Source organism: Helicoverpa armigera, chromosome 9 (genome assembly GCF_030705265.1).
Source record: "Helicoverpa armigera isolate CAAS_96S chromosome 9, ASM3070526v1, whole genome shotgun sequence".
Lineage (NCBI taxonomy): Eukaryota > Metazoa > Arthropoda > Insecta > Lepidoptera > Noctuidae > Helicoverpa > Helicoverpa armigera.
This window is the reverse complement of record NC_087128.1, coordinates 5,802,038-5,820,875: the sequence shown is the minus strand read 5'-3', so window position 1 is coordinate 5,820,875 and position 18,838 is coordinate 5,802,038. Positions and strand designations below refer to the sequence as shown.

The following is an 18,838-nucleotide window of genomic DNA, read 5'->3' as shown; positions in this document are numbered from 1 at the left end:
CAAGTTATCAACTGGAGACTAAAAATGAAAATGTTCTATTGTGAGTAACAATTTTATTTACTTACACATAATAAATAATATAAGTCCTAATTTAATATACCTTCATCCTGCAATTCTTGTCTAATTTTAACTTGAACGTTATCCGGTAGGCTTCTGAGCTCCTTGTTAATGTATTCATTTAAATCCTGTAATGGTTTGTAGTACTGATGTACAATCTGCGATCCTGCTAGCATAGACAGCATAGCCGCCGATGAAAAGGCAATGTACTGGCCCCAAGTCACTCCGGCCGGCATCTTATGCAGCTGTGTATTTCTTTATCTTTTCTTCAACTATTTCGTGAGCTTGACGTCTCTTGAACGTGTTATAAAAATTAACTTCCCCAACCTTCCAGTTAATCATAGAAAACTCTAAAGCAGCTCCAAGTACGAAAAACATTGGCAGGAATCTATACATTCCAAATATACTTTTGCCCGGCCATTTGTTTACCAACTTGTGCACCCAGCCTATTCTCATTGAATCAGATTTACAGTAAACTCATAAGATTTAACAATTCAAATTGTAATGCGTATTATATAAGCAAAGAAATAAGCAGAAAACAAGTCCTATTTTATATAACCTCTAAATTTACGTTTACGTCAAAACATTAGATGTCACTTGTCACAGTGACACAGTCATCTGGACAGTAATAAAATCCGTTCCATGCAGACAGCGCGATTAAAAAACTTTAAATTTGTATAAAATCACCAATATTGTCATCTCATTTTGTTGTTATTTGCTGTGACCTACTTTTAGTGAGTGGAATAATGACTGAAGTCATTTGGCAAGTATAGTGATGAAAAGCAGCTTGGGCTTGTCTTACTTTAGCTTCCAGTCATGCCCAGCTATTAGCTTTGCTTCGTAAACTGGAAAGACATCAGCTGTCAGGTGTCAATGTCATCAGCGTAGCGTATGTCAAACCCACATTTTTTTTACTAGCGGCAAAGCAAGCAGCTGATTGAATTTGAATTAGCAACTAGCAACTTCGTACTCCGTTTAAATACAAGAAAGAATACAAAATACGGCTAAATGACAAAGAAATCATCAATATATAAAAGTAACTTGTGTAACAACAAGTTTCCATGAACAAGAAACAGGCGAATGATAATTTTTATAATTCTGTTGTTCCTTCAAAACTTACGGAAGCAAAACGAATAAAACTTCACACAGAGGGATGGGGTCTGCTTACAGACTACTCACTCGAGTCAGTGAAGATCAGCAACTACAGAGGAAGAGTTTCTTCGAGTGCTACAATAAGAATAACAGATAGATCAGGAGAAGTAACTTGTGTCGTCAAGGGCCCTGCAGTAGGACTGCTGTTTGGTTTAACACTCAAGGAATGGAAAGATGTGGAAAGTATGTGTAACTATAGTGACCAATTATTCTATCGATATTTCAAAAATGGCATCAACAGAGGTTACAGTGCTGAACAAATCATGTTTTATAACTTCTGTATGACAAACCAAAAACACAACATTTTAGTAGCTAAGTTTTGCAGGCGTGTGAATACCAGAACAAAGTTTCAAAGTGATGCTTTTCTTGATATATTAGAATTGAAAATGTGTGATAACTATTTACTAGATTTGTATATTAGTCAACTTAGAAACAGTTGTTAAATAATTGTCATAACTTTTACAAGATTTGATTATTGTTACTCATCTGGTTAGTTACCCAATGCAGTATATCTATTGAAATAAGTCTTGGATTGCAACCATTGAACTTAAGTTATTTAAATCCGTATTTTATAAGTTGTTAAACATTTTTAAGGATGGAATAAAACTATCATGAATTATTTGAAACTGACTTTTAATCTTAATCCTTTGTAAAAGAATGTATCCATTCCTAAGTGAATTAAGAAAGACAAATATTCTAAAATAATTATTTTCAAACTATTACTTTTCAGAAATGTTCACAAATAGATGCGAGCTTACCCACATAGAATTATATCTTGCAAAGATGTTGTGTATCAATGTGGTTATGCACCCCAAATACCGAGCTCTATAATTACATATTATAAAGTTCGGTATTTCACGCCGACATGGTGAAGGATCTTATCACCGTTCAGCAGACACCGGCTACTCAGATAGTACTAGCATTCCAGCAGCCTACTTGGACCTATAAGTCATCTCGCAACGTGTGACGTGTGTCGGATTTCCGCCACTCTTTTTTTTAACGACATCAAAACTCATCAAATGATCCCTCCCGCTGTGGGTTAGCAGGGATGAGGGAGCGACAGACTCTTACTGACTAAACACCGTCGTGTTCCGTCGTAGGCCTTTTATGTACCAGGGCCGCGGTATCTCGTTCGAACAACCCGCAGCCCCGTCAGGCCTTGGCCTTACTGGGCCCCGCTGGGGTTGCTGACATCTCTTTGAGGAGCGCGAGGAATAACTCGCGCCGTCGAACACGGGTCTGTCGTCTAAGTTGACAGAGGGAGGACGATGAGCCACCCGAACTCACCGCCCACAGACCCATGCCTACGGTGGCCGGGAGTCATCTCGCGACACCCGGCGCCCGTGGTGTCTACCTGGTTACCTGGGTCATTTAATTTAAAACTACCATAGTAAAATAGCACGAAACCTAGAAAGGAGCCTACTGTAAACCGCATAAGACAAATTGAATACAGAAATGCCACCCATATGCAAGTCGTACCTATACGCGCGAGACTAAAGGGTAGATAAGTTTAAAAAATATGTTGTTTTTTTTTTTGAATAGGCAAACTAATATTGAAGTCTTTTACTTTTCAGTGTCTACGAACTCGGGCTTCTATCAACCTGTTCCTGCTCCGATACACACGCATTTGAATAAGACCGGACAAACTATTGGTGGGTAATCAATGCTGTTCACAAAAAATATCCATTTCGGATGACATGATATTGATTAATGATCAGTAAAAAGCTATCTGACATCTATTCGTATTTAATTGTATTCTAAAATGTTGGATCTGAGCGTTTTCCATACTGCAGTACATATTTCTAAAAGCGTAGGCCGCTTCCTACGTGAGAGGTACCTTATACTGACGGTGGGCGTTGACATTAAGTAGGTACGGTTTTTGTCAACGGAAGGCAATGACGAATTGGCGATATTTAAATTTATTTTGTGGGCTGAGGCTGTACCGCGTCTCGCACGACGAAGGCAGTGGAGGTGACTGGCATGGTAGTGCCGCCAGTAGGCTTCGTGCCGGCGCACAGCAATAACGTGCGCGTGTGTTTATTTCGAACGAAACCGTGCTCCCTCCGAGTGTAGCTGCATTATCGAAAAACGACATACACCAACTCACAGAGATGGAAGTGGCAGATCAATGGCGTCGAGAGTGGGCTGGAACCGCCGAATATGGAAAGGTGAGGTCAAACAACCCCCAGAAAGCAGAATGATCACCCCACAATATATGAGATAATTTCAAGCAATGTTTATATTTAGAATACTTGTGAAAAAAATATGCAGAAAAATAAATAAAAGTTTGAACATGGCAGAATATCTTAGACAGAAACGTGTGGTGCAAGCTTTCTAATTTACATATTTTAAGTTAAGACGTGTTGTTTGAATACAAAGTGAATAGCTATCGCATATAATGTGAGTGAATAAGTAAAGATTGTGGCATTTCGATTAACAAGAGGTCATTGCCAAAAGACTAAAGTGGTCATTTCCTTTTACGGTGTTAAAACTCAGGACGACCAGACGTTCGAGATATATTATGGATATTTATTCAATTTCAAAGAATGAGACGTGTGTTTTACTGCATAAGGTTTACTGTTGAGAGCAAATGTCCAAACAAACCTGTCTGAGCTAGTTTAGTAAGTTTTTTTGTTGTATTCCTTTAATTCGTGTGGAAGAGTTAAACTAAAATGCAGCGAGTTTCATCTCACAATTCGCACGTAATAGTTGTGTCACCATTTTAAATTATATCGTACTCCCCTAAAAAGATGTAGTTTTCAATCAAATTGTACGAAAAAAAAAAACAAACGAATTACTGAAACGATTCAGTAATTCGGTATTAAAGCAATTTTAATTTATCGGATAGGTACTGGTGTCATGTTATCAATTAAAAAAAAACATCGATTTCTTTGGAAAGCATTATAAAATGTGTCGCATCTTTGAAACTCTCGCAATTAATTTACATTGTTAAGCAATAGTCAACCATCTGACGCAGTTAAGGATTGTGACATACCGAATATTAGTTGATGAGTTAGGTGTTCTATTTACCGGGGCCGTAGCCAAAGCTGAACGATTTCCAGGCATTCTAACTAATAATTGCGGATAAAGGCAGCTATCAGCAGGTATAACTAAAACCGGTCCCACTGGGTCGTACCTACAACAGTTTTCAAATCTTAGCATCAAGGCAACATTTAGGTAGGCTTTATGTGAGACCTAAAGTTGAAAAACAATTGACAAAAATAATCGATGGAGTCCAAGAAGGCAATGATTTCCACTTATAACGTAACCACTAGTGGTATTACAACAGGAAGGTGATGTGAACACAATAGTAATCTCGATCCCAACGCTTGATTGTCGAACAGTGAAAGTGAAGGAATAGACGTGAGGAAGCTACTGATCGCTTTGCTTAATGTATTTCCTATAATCATCAACCAGGAAACAATAAAAATGCGAGCTGGTTCTACATGTGAACTTTTATAACTTAAATACTAAGTATGAGTCATGAATATGTAGTGAGATTCATTGTGTAGGCTACGTACGTGGAAATGGAAAAACAAAAACACTGTTTTTCTATAAGCAGTGAATTGACAAGTTCTGTGAGTGCGACGCTCTCACTGAGTTACAATAAACCGTAACTCAAGTTAACGAAGCGTTGTTAGCTCAACATGGTTATTCGGGTTCGTGTGCAGACTGCCGGAAATCCTGCGCAAAGGCCGTGGCTGGCGAGGCTGTGCACCGTTCAATTTGTTTGTCTCGTATTATTTGTGTGGGCTAACTTATCATCATTTACCTACATTAATGTCATACAAAGATGAGCTTTGCGACGCGACTGTCATTACCATGCATGTTAAAAATAGACAGCGTTGACGTCGCTATTTGCAAAATCGCAATTTATGTAATGAATTATGTTTTAAAATCATTATTCAAATTATTAAAAAGCAGCTGTAACGCATTGATTACCTAAATACTGCTTTCCTACTTACCTACTTTCCAAAAATTACCTCTCGATACCTAAGATTGCTGTTTCCTAAGGCATTTTTCTTTACGATCTTGTTTTAAGAAAACTCTTACCACAGGAAAACCTATGACGATTAAAAAAGTGTGGTTTTTGTGATCAGAACTGGTTTACGTATGACTGGCTGGTTCGTCCTTAATCTTATTGGTTTTATTAAAAAATATGCATATTCACGAGAAAGAAGATGATTCATTGGGATCTAAGACTTACAGTTTGTGGATTTTCCTGCATCATTTCTCGTAAATATCGATTTTGCTTATTGGTGATCACGGCCGCCCGCGCAAGTCGTCGACCGACAAACTCTAACGTCACGGCCCCAGACCCCCTCCTCTTGCCAAATTAAGCCTTCCGTCTTCCATTTTGAAAGATTCTCACAATTCAAAACATGCATTCATTACTAATTCACGCTTTCTGATTAATACTAATAAGTCAGTCAGTTTTACCGTTAACTGTGCAAAAACCATGTGGTTGAGTGCCGGAGCATGCGTCTCCGTGTCAATAGATCGTGCTGTTATATTTATCCAAAGTTATTATATAAACATAGGTAAGTAGGTACCTAAATAACACTCATCGTTACCTAGGTAGATAGTAGGTACTTGAAGGAAGACGTGTTTTAAAAAGCCTGATACCCGAAAGTAGATAGATACATTGTCTAAGAGCTTACGTTCCGGAGTCCGGAGGGTTCAAATCTAAATATGGTAACCCATCCAAGAACCGGCCTCGGTAATTGCTTTAGACACCAAACAATGCACCAAATAAATCAGTTTTCAGATTCTGAGCAATATTGATCAAACCGAGTTCATTCTTATTGCCTTCATGAATTAATTAAACTACGCCGTGGCAGCAAACGGAACCGGTTGTACAATTATTGACAGCCAACTATTCGTTTTTGGTAACTTGTATTTGTAATTACGGTTAATCCATTAATCAAAGACGGTGATTTTATTTGCTTGTGATTTACATAAAGTTATCTATATAAATTAGATATAGACTAGTTAGTATTCTACAGCAATAGCTGATAGAGCTGAGCGAGCTCACAGTGGGTCGCATACGACCTTCTTAGCTGTTGGTTTGATTTATACAGATGACGTCAGTCCTCTGAAATAAGTTGCCTTGATCAACTAGCATTAAGAAAAGGCTTTTTCCATAAATAGAACGAAATAATAGAGCAAAAACAATGGTACCTAATTAATCTTAATCTCGACTAAATAAATAAAAGATTCTGGGGTAGGTAAGTACCTATGTTTGTCGGCTACCTCGTCATAATCTACCAGATAGAGGATACTAGCCTACCAGGTACCATGACCTACGTATTAGTACGTATATAGGAAGTCTTCTCCTTAATCAAAGTCATAGAAAGTTATACATAATTGATACACCTATCTTAGTACCTAATGGTTTTCTGAGTTCCTCATAGAAACGAACAGCAGGTGGTCTATTTGCAGATAAATTAGTCTTTACAGACTTTTCCTCTATTGAATCTTTACCCTCGTAGAAACATTAATGTAAACTAAGTTAACCTTAACTACCATTCTGCGTGCTACAATGCAAATAACTATGACACCTACGAATATTCAAAAGCGAGTTGATCATTGAAAAGATTGCAATCACAACACGCCACAATTTCATTTCATTTCGCCCCCGCAAGAAGGATCGCGTCACTGGTAACAATAAATACATATACTTTAATAACTGTGAAGGCCACAACAACTATGCGTAACATACTAACTTATAATCGGTTTCGTGTTCATTTAATGCTCGCCAATAAACGTAACATTAATTTAAAAGCGTATTAGCCAAAAAACGCCGCGTAATGCGCCTTTTGTTGTGGGTGCGTTTATAAGCATAATTATTTTAAATGCAGAAACCGAGACCCGGAACATTATCATTCAGAATACCGATACTGTACGCGAACCGTGGCAATAAGTACTTATTACTAAAATGTGGGCGGCGAGGAGGTAAAACGTACGAATAATTAAGTAGCAAGCCTTTTTGTTCGGTAATCTCTATGCTAAAAATTATGTCTGCCAATAGTTGCTTTACTTGAATTTAAACCAGGAGAAACTAGTGCTGTACCCTAAGTAGATTTATTCCTATAATGTTGAACGAATAGGAACACTAAGTACACGGGCAGTTTCACAGGACATGAAAGTAGTCGAACTACATTCGTCACGACGACTAAGCAAGAAGTTCTCGGGCACGCACACATTGCATTTTGACAATGATTTACACTAACTACAGCCACAGTCAAACTAAGTCTAATACTGTAGCCAGTTGCCGGACAGTTATTATAACTGTTGAGGTCATCATATGTGCTTGGTCATGAATATTTCATACACTACTTTGGTAGTTCAATTGCCAAGCAACGGTAAGAGATTTACTCAACCTGTTGTTATTAAATATTTGAAGTATGTAGGCACATTTCCATTTTGTATAACATTCACAAACACGGTTAGTTTAGGATTGGTAGATTAGTCATCAACACAAGTATCTACAAGTGTCTAGTTAACCAGGTGCCCACGCTTCGAACTGTTTTACTATGCGAACAAAATTGAAAAATATTTAAGTTGAGACAAAATGATTAAGTTTTAAGATAGTCGACATTTTGTCACCGTTTTTCGTAACGCAATAATTTGCCCGCGTTAAAGGCCCCTACAGAGACCTAGCTAAGTACTGTCAACTTTTACATTTTCGCTAACCTTGTACAAAAAAATATATTATGATGCATACCTGATACATAAGTAGATAATGACGTATTTTAAATAACTATGGTATTTCAAAATAATGTAGGTATTATTTACCCCCGTCAAACTTACCGTCAAAGATGCTTAACGACACGGTAGGACATAGTATTCAAACTTCTTAATGTTGAAAGGCAATTAACTCTATAAAATGATATCATCAATTTCAGGTGACAGAAGGGGGCGTGACGCGTCGCATTGCGCGCGCGATGGAGGTGCTGCACGCGAGCGGGCCGGGAGCGCGCGTGCGCGTCATGCGGGCGGCCTACCACTCGTCCGCAGCCCCGGGGGCACCGGCCTCCTCCTTCATGCTGCACTCTTCACGAAGGGTAAGCTCTCACAACATTCGATATCCTAATCTACACTAATATATATCTTTGGAACAGCGGGTCGGATTTCCAAAAATCTATCACCGACAGCTAGCTACAAACAATGTTCCTGAGTTGCATGCTGTATTTTACCGCGGTACGGGCAGTAAGTAGTTCCCGCTAGACGCGGGTGAAACCGCGGGAAAACGGCTAGTAATGTTATAAAGCTGGACGACTTTATTTCGTTGAACCCGCAAATCATAGGCTCGTCCGCATTCTTTCAGTATTAGGTATTAGGTCGCTCGGTATTGAGGAAGGTTAAAGATGATGCTATATCGGGGTGTGTGAAGAAATTTCATCGATAAGCGAGTAAAACCCATGTGGGTTTAAACCATTAAAAGGTCTTACCTACTTCTATGACTAAGAAGTCAGGAGCTGCGCCTTAAGTGTTCATTCAATTAGGTCAATGTTAACTGTAAGATAACCATATTTGTTCACATACTGCTAAAGTAAAATATATCATCGTATCAGCTAACGGTTTATAGATATTTGCAAGGTATGAAAAACTAAGGGCATAGCCATTGATGTGTTATTGTTTTTATGACTTTTATATTTTACGTAGGTAATTTTCTCAAGGCTCTAGGAGTAGTGTTGGTTAATTAAGTGTCCTATTTATATTTCAGGTTATTTCTTCCGGTTTTAACCTATTGGAGTCACCATCATCACCTATGAAGCCCTTGGAAATATCGTCTACTCCGTTTGAATCATCGCCTGAACCAACCACAGAAAATTACAAAGTCACTGAACCAGATGACTTCGAAATCTCGGAGCCTTCAAAATGGCGAGGGTCTACCAAAGGTAGTGCCATTCGAATGCCCAGCGAAGAGTCATCTTCTACAGACAATGCCAGCATTATTGATCTTGATGCACGACTAGGTAGAAACCTCCACAGAAAATACTCCTACGATTCAGAGTGCAGTGATATTCATTCTAGTAGAAATACCAGCCGAAACTCTCCATTGTTGGATACCCCAGTTACTCTGAGCACACTTAAATATAAATCACTTTTAAACAGCAGCAATGAATGGAATACGAGACGTAAAAGCTATAGCTTCGAAGACACCTCTCCACTAAATGAAACAATCACCCACAGTAACGACACACTAGCGATGGAATCTTCCACCGATAGCGGCATTTGTAAATCAACTGAAATCGTCAATGATCAAATGGATGACTACTCTCACACAAAACACTTTTCTAGAGATGAAAGAAAGACGCCCAACAATGAAGAATCCTTTAGAGATTGGTTATCGAAAAACAGACCAACTTCACACTACAGGGGAACCAAATTCAAGACTTATCGAGAACATGATATTGTGTTGGAGGAGCCATTAGAAAATAATATAACATTGCAATCAACTGGTAAAGTATCCATAACTTTACCCGTGACCGTCGAGACAGATAGCGACGACTATAACAAAAAGCACCAAGTAACTGAAGAGGGTGACAGAAAAGTGAAAAGAGTGGAATTCTGTAAAACTGAACTTCATTTCGCTGCTGAATCGGGTAAGGTTAATATAATTGCAACAGATGAGAAACCTCCGCCCTCAACAGATTTTAGAAAACGACGAAGCGCCTTTGTACCCATGAAAGATATGATTGAAAAACCAATAACGTTGTTTGGAGAAAAGAATGATTTTTCAGCACCCAATGGAATTGGCACTCCTTTTATTCTTAGCAGTAGTGAGATTGGTGAATCCGATGAGAATACAGCAGCTACAAAAAGTATTCTCAAAAACAAAATTCCGAAACCCAAACCATATCTTTTAGGAGAGAACATGGCATTTGGGACGTCAGATGAGCTTTTGAATAAGGACTCGCCAAATGACTGTGTGCTATCGGCAGTCTCTTTAGTTAATAAGCAATTGCAATCGGAGAAACGCTACAACAGCGAAGTTAAGTCTATATTTGCCGGAGCAGCAGAAGATCCTGTCATGAAACCTAACGTTTTACGGACGGTTAAAGCAGGTAACTAATAACTTACAAAAATCTGTATACTAGTTGATTAGGGTTCGGATAATATGATTAACTACCATGTCAATTTCGCCGCTATGTCACGTAACCTGTTTTAGACGCTTATTATTGGCCTGGCTACCTTAACCTGCTTGTAACTTAAACATAACTGCGATTGATTTATGAAAATTCTTGTCAATACTAAAATATTTCAATGTTTTAGGTCCCACAAAACAAGACAGTTTTAAGCAAGAAAAACAGGTCGTAACTCATATCAAAATTGATAAGGCCTCCGAAGATACTATCCAAGACGTTAAAAGTAAATTTAACAAACTACAAGTATCTCCAGCACAAAGGAAGCCCAAAACAAGACAACTTCGGGATAGTGAATTAACTTACTTCGGTGTTGACAGCGGGAAGACAGATTCATACAATAGTCGAAACAGTATGAAAAGTCCATTCAAAAACAGTGACAACGAGAGTATATTTCAGTCGGTGAAACTTATCCAACAAGTCTCAAGTAGCGTGTGTAATAGTGAACCAGAATCTGATGAGAGCCCCGAGTATCAGAACCTTCCTTTGAACATCAACTATGCCCCCGTACCAACACCTAGATTACGGTCCAAATATGAAGACAAACCTAATGAAATTAACGAAATCCAAGTTCTTAAGCCAATTATTGAAAAGGAAAGTCAAGAAAGAACCGATATGTCATATACACGACGGTCTAGATCACGTAGACAAGACGAGGTAACTGCAAGGAGTATCTCGGCACCACCGAAATCTTTGAGACGAGATTCAACCGAAAGGTCGCATAAACGTGAAGATCAATCGACACGGTATGTATTTAAAATAAATTATCTACTAAACCAATAACCAGACTACATATCTAACACGCATGTATTGAAATTATGGTCCTATTTACCAACCGTTTATTTTTACTTTTAGCTCTAGTCGAGTTACAAAAGATCATACAAAACATGACACTGAAAAAATATTTTCTGCGAAAGAAAGAAAACTTTCAGAAGATATAGACCCAATTTACGTAAATCTAAATGATGACATACACAAATCCAACACGTTAGAGAAAAGAGACATCCAAAAACTGAAAACAAATTCACTCAACTCGCGTCAAAGAAAATCGCAAAACACGGAATTGCATAAAAGTAATAAGGAACAGACCTCTGATACACCGAGTTCCAGCTTGAATTACAGCGACCGAAGAAAAGAACGTCGATCAGATTCTGGGACTGATAATAGTCTCCGAACAAAACACTCAATACATAAAGATACAATCTCACGCTCGGCTTACAAAGATACCCTTTCAAGACGAGCGCAAAAGATCGATAAACCGCAGAACTCTGGCGATAAATCAGAAAAGATAAAAGAAGATCGTAAAGAAGATAAACTTAACATTACAAAAGAACCCCGCAAACATAGTGAAAGTAAATCATCCAGAGAGAAAAAATCCAGTACTGAAAAGACAGAACATAAAAGCAGGTCGTTGCAACGACCTACCTCAAACGTGCCTCAAGCTGAATCTGAAGAAACAACCAGGGACAGAAATCGCAGGGCTGTTGAGAAAGCTGATCACAAGTACAACGGAAGTTTGGATGAAAACCATGCTGTTCACAGTGGCCGTAAGAGACACTCGTCCAGGGATAAGTCTACAAAAGAAACAGTAAAAGCATCACAAAAACAGGAATCCGTTTACACAGCGCAAATCCCCGCGGTACAATCAAGGGGCAATGACAAAGACTTAGGCACAAAGCTGAACGCTACTAGAAGTAACGCTCGTAAAGAATATGTTATAAACTATGATGATAAGAACGGAACCGTTTCGTCTATATGCAAAATTCAGCCAAGTCTCGGAACTCCCAGGCGAAAGAAAACATCGAAAGATGTTTCAAAATATGATAAAGCCTTGAAACATAAAAGTGTAGACAAAGTCGCTCCGCGTAAGTAAGACGTGTGCATGCTCTAATGAAAATTCTAACAACCATAAAATGATTACATCTTTAAACAATGGAAATCTTTCAGTGCAGCTACAGGATCATCAAGGGGAAAGAAACGGACTGAATTATGCAGATAGGAAATGGAAGACGAAAGTACATTTACAAAGGTCTTGCCAAGTATTGTAGGTAGTACTTATTTTGACTAGTCGTAAGAACCATAGATATTAACGAAAATATTTGAATCCTATTTGCGCTATGTAATTTCGTATTCTGAGATTCATAGAATAAGATAACGATGATCTCACATGTAACAGTAATTTAAAAGAAGTGAAACCTAAATGTATTTCCGTTGATCTAACATTTAAAATAACACTTTACAGATTAATAAAACATACAATAAATTAAATGAGCTGTTTTATTTTAACCAAATAACTTACAGTGTGACTAGAGGATCTTTATCGACTTTACTGACGAACACTTGTACTTCATTATTCAATAAACTTTGAAGTTGTGAAGAAAATCCTTTAAGGAAGCCTCTTTCAGAATCGGAGTGATTCGTTAGGATGACGCTAATTCCTTTTTGTGCAGCATCAAGCACGTCGTGATGAAGCATTTCTCCTGCAAAGATAAATATCGTAATTACATATTGAAAGCTTGCTCCATTGCAGAAGAATGTATAGATCTAAGTATTTCAAGTTTATGGTGTTACGTTACCTGTTAGATACAAGTCAGCAGCAGCTCCCTTCAACACCGAGTTCCCGGAGCCCGCACACAGCGCTACAGTCAGTACCTCACTCGACATACTTTTCCCCTTCCCGAAGGCAAAGCGCACATGCGATAATCCAGTCAATTGCTTTACTTTTGTAACCGCATCCGACAAAGAAATACTCGATGCGAGTTGCAGCAACCTGGAACAAATTGTAAAACACATTAGCAATCATTTGTTGCAAAATAACTCATCATTTATTCGAAGTCAAGTAGGTCATCTACTTTAATAGGGATAAAGATAAGTTGCTTGTTTTTGTAGATGTTGTTAAAGTTAGGCTTTCCAAAGTCTTGCAAAAAGTTATAATGTGTATTTAATATAACAACTTATTCTTGAACAGAATTTCAAGGTTGTTTAAATACGTATGCCGTAAGTTCGGAACTTTACTGCCTCATTAAATTCAATGAAAGTTGGATCCAAAATTAAATTTAATCAGGAAGAAGGGCAACAGAGATGTGTGGCAGAACGGCGTAATATACCGAATAATACTGTTAAATGATGAGCTACAATATTATATCTGGATGATTTCAAAGAAAGTCTGTGTGGCTGTTCAGTAAATTGAGTTATTTTTGTATGTTGATTAATATTTACCTTCCCGCTCCCACTTGGGGGTCAGCACCAGGAATCAGGGGCGTTGATTCCTTGACGGGAAATGCACTTGCTAGCCAGTCGTTGACGCCGCCACGGACGCTGTCCCAACTTGTATGGGGAGAATACAAACTTATTTGTTTCTCCAAAAGCAATGACACAATTCGTTCTTTCCAGGCTCTGTAAATACAAAACAATATAATATGTTCAGTCTTCTCTCATTACTCAAAGTTGATATTTTAGAGATCTACTTGGGATCATGCTTCCATTTCTATAAGTTCTATCACAAGGGTTGAAGATAACCCACCCCTTTCTTTTAGGCCAGTAAATTGGATCTTACCCACTTATTATTTTAAATAGAAAATGCATTAATACATACCTTTGAACTACAGACTTCATTGGTGCAAAAATAGGAGGGTGATAGGATATTATCATTTCACATCCATGACCATGAGCTTCAAGGGCAACATCTTCTGTGAGGTCATTGGTTAAAAGAATTTTTGAAATGTTCCTGGAAACAATATAGTGAGAAAGCATTTAAGTTAAATAAGCATAGGTACAACCTTTTTGCATCACATCATACAAAATATTATTTTTTTGTACCTTGCAGTATAAGGCTCCACCAACAAGCCAGTGTTGTCCCAACTTTCAGACAACTGTTTTGGTGCAAAGTTTTCTAATACTTCTGTAACCTTCTTCAGAGGTACACCAATCTTCTCACCGGTAGACATATTGATGGTGGCTGTTGTATAAAACCTTTTCAAACTTTTCTGTGAGAAGACGCGTTTTCCTATTGTTAAAATCATCAGATGTGAACTGAAATCCATGCATGACAAATATTTTCAAAAGAACAAAAGTTAATTAATAAGTTGTTAAGGGGCTTTTGCTAAATCTTAAGTAAGTAACATTATTGGTAAAGGAAATAAGAACAGAATAGAAAATAACAGTCATTTATTATGAAACACCATTTAACATATTTGTAAAGCCTACACAACTAAATATAAATGTTTATTTTTTTAGTAACTTGATCATTGATTTAACAATTATTCTTATTTAAATATTGTCTTATCATCTATTCAGAAGAAAAACTCCATATTTTAATTTCTCCATCATCACTACAGGAGAGTAGTTCCTTATTGCCAGTTGGATTCCAAGTGACACTATTCACATCTTGAGAGTGTGCATTCAATTTGGTGCAGATAAGATCAAATGTTGGAGAATTAGGATCAGAATCTTCAGTTTCCTTGAATATTCTTATGATATCATCACCAGAAGCTGTAGCAAGAAGGCCAGTGTGGTGGCACCAGTCAATGTCATAGATACATCTAGTGTGGAAGCCTGATAATGTGCAAACACATTTCCATACTGACTCTCTGTCACTTACAATGACACCCTCTTGGTTGTCAGGTTTGTATTCCTTCCATATCTTGACTGTTCTGTCATCACTGCAAGTGGCAAGTCTCTCTCCTGTTTTGTCAAAAGCTAAGCTCCATACAGTGGACTCATGTGACTGTAATGTTGCAATACAACTCCAGTCATTGTCAGCTGGATCCTCTTTGTACAACTTTACTGAGTTATCATATGATGCAGAGGCTAGGACGTCTTGTGAAGGATGCCAAGCTACCTACAACAAGAATAATTTATTTATATTATGCTATTTATGGATAAAATTAAAATAATATAGGTGTCTTTACTGACTTTCTTGACATCTTGGTTGTGAGCATTGAGAACTGATTCACATTCATATTCATCATCCCCAGCCACCTCCCACACCCAGACAGATTTGTCTCGGCCGCATGTTGCCAACAGCTGACCAGAGGGAGACCAAGCCACACTCTTCACTTCATTTTCATGACCTTCCAGTGTAGCATTGCATTCAAACTGACCTAAGAACATAGGACATAGCCCTTTAGAACTTGTATGAGGTAATACTTTTATTTTACTAAGCTATATAAAATGTATTACAAACCACTTTTTTTGTCCCAGATAGCTGTTGTTGCATCAAAACTAGCTGAAGCTAAATAGTTGCCACAAGGAGACCAAGCCACTTCTCTAATAGTCCTCTGATGTCCATCTACAAGAACAGTCTTAATTGTCCATTCCTGACCTTCTTTGCTCCAGAGTTTTATGGTTTTATCCTCACCACAGGATGCAAATATTTTTCCTTGAGGATGCCAGGACACATTCCAGACAATGCCTTTATGGCCGTTCAATGTTTGAATCAAGTCCAAAGTGGGCATTTCTTCAAATAAAAATGAAACACTTTATAATGTAATCACTCTATATGAATTGGGTTTAAATGTATAACAAATATACAATTGCGAACGTAGGTACAGAACCGAATGCAAAATATGATGAATAGGTTAGACAATTTGTTACTTAATTTTATTCAAGTGTTGTAAATCGGCATTTAAATATTTGTTACGATGTTTACAATGTAATTCTAGTACACAAGTTAAGATGCAACACTTGCTAACTCACCTATTTTTAATTGAAGAAATACGAGTGGAGTGACTTATCTTTCAATGTTTTTCTTAACACAAAAAAGATATTATTATTTTTTGATAGCGAATCAATCACAGAAATCCAATAAACATCACGTGTCTGTCAATGACATGACATTTTGTTAATTTGACAGTGTCTATTACAGAGGAACAAGGAATAGAATAGAAGAATATTTTTCACTATACCTACTTCTTGAGATCAGCTTATCTCGCGTTGCAAAAGGCAAAACAAAAATAGTATCTGCTTTTACTAGTATCGCAAATTTCTGATATTACAGACTGATTTTGTCAAGTCACCGCTAGAACATTCTAATAAATAAACCCCGCTTCAACATTCTTGCCTAAAATGTAAACTTCTCTCATATCTATCAAGTGTCAAACTTGTCAAAGTCAAATGCAGTGCGTGAAAAAACGGATTTATTTTAGGTTATTGAAATACGAAAACAATGCGTATAATTTGTTTACTCGTATATTGAATTTTAAGTTGTTACCGATTTACTTGATAGGAATAGTTATACCTAATAGTTGTACCTGAATTGTAAACAATGGATAATAGTAATAAAATCGTCCCACCTCATCTCAACGCAGAAATCTACAGGACTGATACAACCGGCACCAGTACACTTTCGTATTTAGATTATATTCGCATTCATTCCGGTATGTTAACACTCTGGTTATTTGTCAATATGACAATAATATATCTTTGTACCATGAAAAGTGTATTTACGACTCTATAAGAAAACGGTTAATGTTACAGATGGAAGTGTGTTGGTGGGGTCATCAGAGCTTACTGGCCGGTACTGGAATGGCGGTGCCAGTGTCTTTAAAGATATAGCGGAAGCTCGGAGCATCACGGTTGGAGGGAAAAGAAGTATTCCATTAACTAGTGGAACAGCCGATGGGTGTTTTATAGGAACTTCTGCTAAGGTCTGATTGAAACTTCCAAAGTTTACCATGATCTAAATTATAAAACAAATATACTGTATTATTAAGGAAACTATGACGTTTTTAGGTCCTGCTGTGTGAAGACAATGGGGCAGTGAGTGTGTGGTCCACTAACGTGGAGCAACAGAATGTATGGAACCAGTGGAAAGAAGATATTTCTGTAGCTGAGCATGACAACATGGTCTTGGCAGTGGACTGCCTTGAGCCTCAGCAATGTTATGTCACTGCTGGGGCTGATGCTAATGTTAAGGTAACAATATGAATATGGAGTTCATTAAACCATGGGCTATTTACACCATAGAAGTCTATAATATTTGAGTTTCATTTGTCTGATGGTACTTTTATCAGTTTTCTGGTTGAATAATGTACACATTATTTTAAACAATATAATACTTATATTGTTAATATTTTACTATATTCATTGAAAACAGTCGCTTTTAAATGGTGATACTCACACTGTTCCAATCATAAAATTATTATAAGAAATAATTTCTTAATATTCATTTATGTTTATTCTAGGTATGGGATATAAATGACATGATCTGTATAAGGAACTACGCAGCAGCACATAGCATGATAATAAATGCAGTGTCAGTCAGACCAAAGTCTACAAATAGTTTTGCAACTGGCTCCATGGACCAGTATGTCACATTGTGGGATGATAATATAGATAAACCAGTACTTGGTAAGTAGATATTCATTGCCAACAATAAGTAAGATTTACAAAGCGAGATTGTACTAAGATCTAATAAGGGAGTTAAGACTACAAAGAGGTAATAAATAGGGGAGTACATAGGGAGAGTTCATAAGTGAGTACACAAGAGAATGCATTGAGTACACTATAGTACAACATAGTGACATATCTTGCAGTTGCAGGAGTCTATGGCCACCATTATCACTTTTCATCATTCAATCTGTATGCTTGTTTAACCCTATTACATTCAAAAGAAACAAAGTACCAGAAAATAGAGGATACCTATATGTAAATAAATATTTATTGTTTTAGATTTATTGAAAAATGACTGCTGTATTCGCTGCATAGCCTGGATAGACGAGAATCGCTTGATAGTTGGAGATGAGGCAGGCGTTCTGCATTTGTTAGACGTAAGGAACACTGAGAGTGATGTCAAAATAACAGAGTTCCCTGCTGCTGTACACAAGTTGGCTGTGCATACTGAGTAAGTTCTTATTTTATATATGTACGATTGTTCCGGGAGTTACATTTGATTATGATTAATTAAAAACAGTGAACCTTTTTCGCCAGATTTAAGTAGTTAAACTGCCATTATAAAAACCATTTTCTTTACACAATGTATATATCTATTAATCATTATTTACCTGTGTAGCATTGATATGTTCAGCCGTAATTCTAATTTAGATTGTAGTCATTCACACATTACTCACATGAATGTCTTTTTATTTGCAGTTCCGATAAAGTAGCGGTGTGTTGTGACAATAAAATTGTCACAGTCTGTGAAGTAGCAGAGAACTCCCAACCAAAGGTTATTTACCATGATAGACATATGCACAGCAATTATGTGAGAGGCGTAGCCTGGGATGTACAAGATAAGAACACTCTACACACCGTGGGCTGGGGTGGTGAATTAAAATCTCACACTGTGTTGTTGGGTTAAATACATTCTATATTTTAATACAGATTCTCAAGTTGTCATAAGGTACTGTGTTTCATTTTTATTTTATTACTCCTCCCTCTGGTAGGTAAAGTAATTATAGTCCTGATTGTAGCACAGTAGATAAATTGTATTGAGTTCCTATGCCTGCTTGATCTCTTTGTTTCCAAATAATTAAGTG

General features: G+C 37.4%; 5 protein-coding genes across 9 annotated transcripts; 2 read left to right on the top strand and 3 right to left on the bottom strand.

The window, feature by feature from the left end:
- Positions 1-33: 33 nt before the first annotated feature.
- On the bottom strand, positions 34-293 carry LOC126053437 (ubiquinol-cytochrome-c reductase complex assembly factor 6). The gene has a single exon (XM_049839288.2). It carries the CDS (start codon positions 291-293, stop codon positions 87-89), a length of 207 nt encoding a protein of 68 aa, XP_049695245.1. The 3' UTR covers positions 34-86.
- Position 294: 1 nt separating this feature from the next.
- LOC110375705 (small integral membrane protein 4) lies at positions 295-650 on the bottom strand. Its single transcript, XM_021333945.3, has one exon. The coding sequence runs from the start codon at positions 511-513 to the stop codon at positions 295-297; it is 219 nt and encodes a 72-aa protein (XP_021189620.3). The 5' UTR covers positions 514-650.
- Positions 651-3,167: 2,517 nt separating this feature from the next.
- Positions 3,168-12,629, top strand: LOC110375676 (uncharacterized). 2 transcript variants are annotated; one of them, XM_021333894.3, is made up of 6 exons: positions 3,168-3,377; positions 8,118-8,276; positions 8,939-10,283; positions 10,492-11,107; positions 11,217-12,226; positions 12,309-12,629. In XM_021333894.3, exons 1-6 carry the CDS (start codon positions 3,321-3,323, stop codon positions 12,407-12,409), a joined length of 3,288 nt encoding a protein of 1,095 aa, XP_021189569.3. In that variant the 5' UTR covers positions 3,168-3,320; the 3' UTR covers positions 12,410-12,629. The 2 variants fall into 2 exon arrangements, with proteins under 2 accessions (XP_021189569.3, XP_063892160.1); XM_064036090.1 differs by having other exon boundaries at positions 11,217-12,629.
- Positions 12,621-16,224, bottom strand: LOC110375677 (probable cytosolic iron-sulfur protein assembly protein Ciao1). Of its 4 annotated transcripts, none has more exons than XM_021333898.3 (6): positions 16,059-16,215; positions 14,181-14,393; positions 13,957-14,088; positions 13,581-13,757; positions 12,938-13,131; positions 12,621-12,841 (listed from the first exon to the last, which is right to left on the bottom strand). In XM_021333898.3, the coding sequence occupies exons 2-6, from the start codon at positions 14,381-14,383 to the stop codon at positions 12,657-12,659; spliced, it is 891 nt and encodes a 296-aa protein (XP_021189573.3). In that variant the 5' UTR covers positions 14,384-14,393; positions 16,059-16,215; the 3' UTR covers positions 12,621-12,656. The 4 variants fall into 4 exon arrangements, with proteins under 4 accessions (XP_021189573.3, XP_021189576.3, XP_021189575.3 ...); XM_021333901.3 differs by having other exon boundaries at positions 14,181-14,347; positions 16,059-16,207; XM_021333900.3 differs by having other exon boundaries at positions 14,181-14,367; positions 16,059-16,195.
- A 251-nt stretch (positions 16,225-16,475) lies between these two features.
- Positions 16,476-18,702, top strand: LOC110375710 (methylosome protein WDR77). Its single transcript, XM_021333949.3, has 6 exons — positions 16,476-16,738; positions 16,839-17,008; positions 17,094-17,276; positions 17,546-17,711; positions 18,033-18,204; positions 18,453-18,702. Exons 1-6 carry the CDS (start codon positions 16,627-16,629, stop codon positions 18,658-18,660), a joined length of 1,011 nt encoding a protein of 336 aa, XP_021189624.3. The 5' UTR covers positions 16,476-16,626; the 3' UTR covers positions 18,661-18,702.
- The last annotated feature ends 136 nt before the right edge of the window (positions 18,703-18,838 follow it).

Excerpts from the sequence above, each read along its gene's own strand:
- LOC110375677 (XM_021333897.3), bottom strand. The coding sequence starts at position 15,817 with ATGCCCACTTTGGACTTGATTCAAACATTGAACGGCCATAAAGGCATT. Across the intron at positions 15,464-15,546 it reads TATCTGGGACAAAAAAAGTG|GTCAGTTTGAATGCAATGCT; the intron begins GTTTGTAATACA and ends CTATGTTCTTAG. Across the intron at positions 15,202-15,275 it reads ACAACCAAGATGTCAAGAAA|GTAGCTTGGCATCCTTCACA; the intron begins GTCAGTAAAGAC and ends TTCTTGTTGTAG.
- LOC110375710 (XM_021333949.3), top strand. The coding sequence starts at position 16,627 with ATGGATAATAGTAATAAAATCGTCCCACCTCATCTCAACGCAGAAATC. Across the intron at positions 17,277-17,545 it reads GGGCTGATGCTAATGTTAAG|GTATGGGATATAAATGACAT; the intron begins GTAACAATATGA and ends TGTTTATTCTAG. Across the intron at positions 17,712-18,032 it reads TATAGATAAACCAGTACTTG|ATTTATTGAAAAATGACTGC; the intron begins GTAAGTAGATAT and ends TTATTGTTTTAG.
- LOC110375705 (XM_021333945.3), bottom strand. The coding sequence starts at position 513 with ATGAGAATAGGCTGGGTGCACAAGTTGGTAAACAAATGGCCGGGCAAA.
- LOC110375676 (XM_021333894.3), top strand. The coding sequence starts at position 3,321 with ATGGAAGTGGCAGATCAATGGCGTCGAGAGTGGGCTGGAACCGCCGAA. Across the intron at positions 3,378-8,117 it reads GAACCGCCGAATATGGAAAG|GTGACAGAAGGGGGCGTGAC; the intron begins GTGAGGTCAAAC and ends CATCAATTTCAG. Across the intron at positions 11,108-11,216 it reads CGTGAAGATCAATCGACACG|CTCTAGTCGAGTTACAAAAG; the intron begins GTATGTATTTAA and ends TTTTACTTTTAG.
- LOC126053437 (XM_049839288.2), bottom strand. The coding sequence starts at position 293 with ATGCCGGCCGGAGTGACTTGGGGCCAGTACATTGCCTTTTCATCGGCG.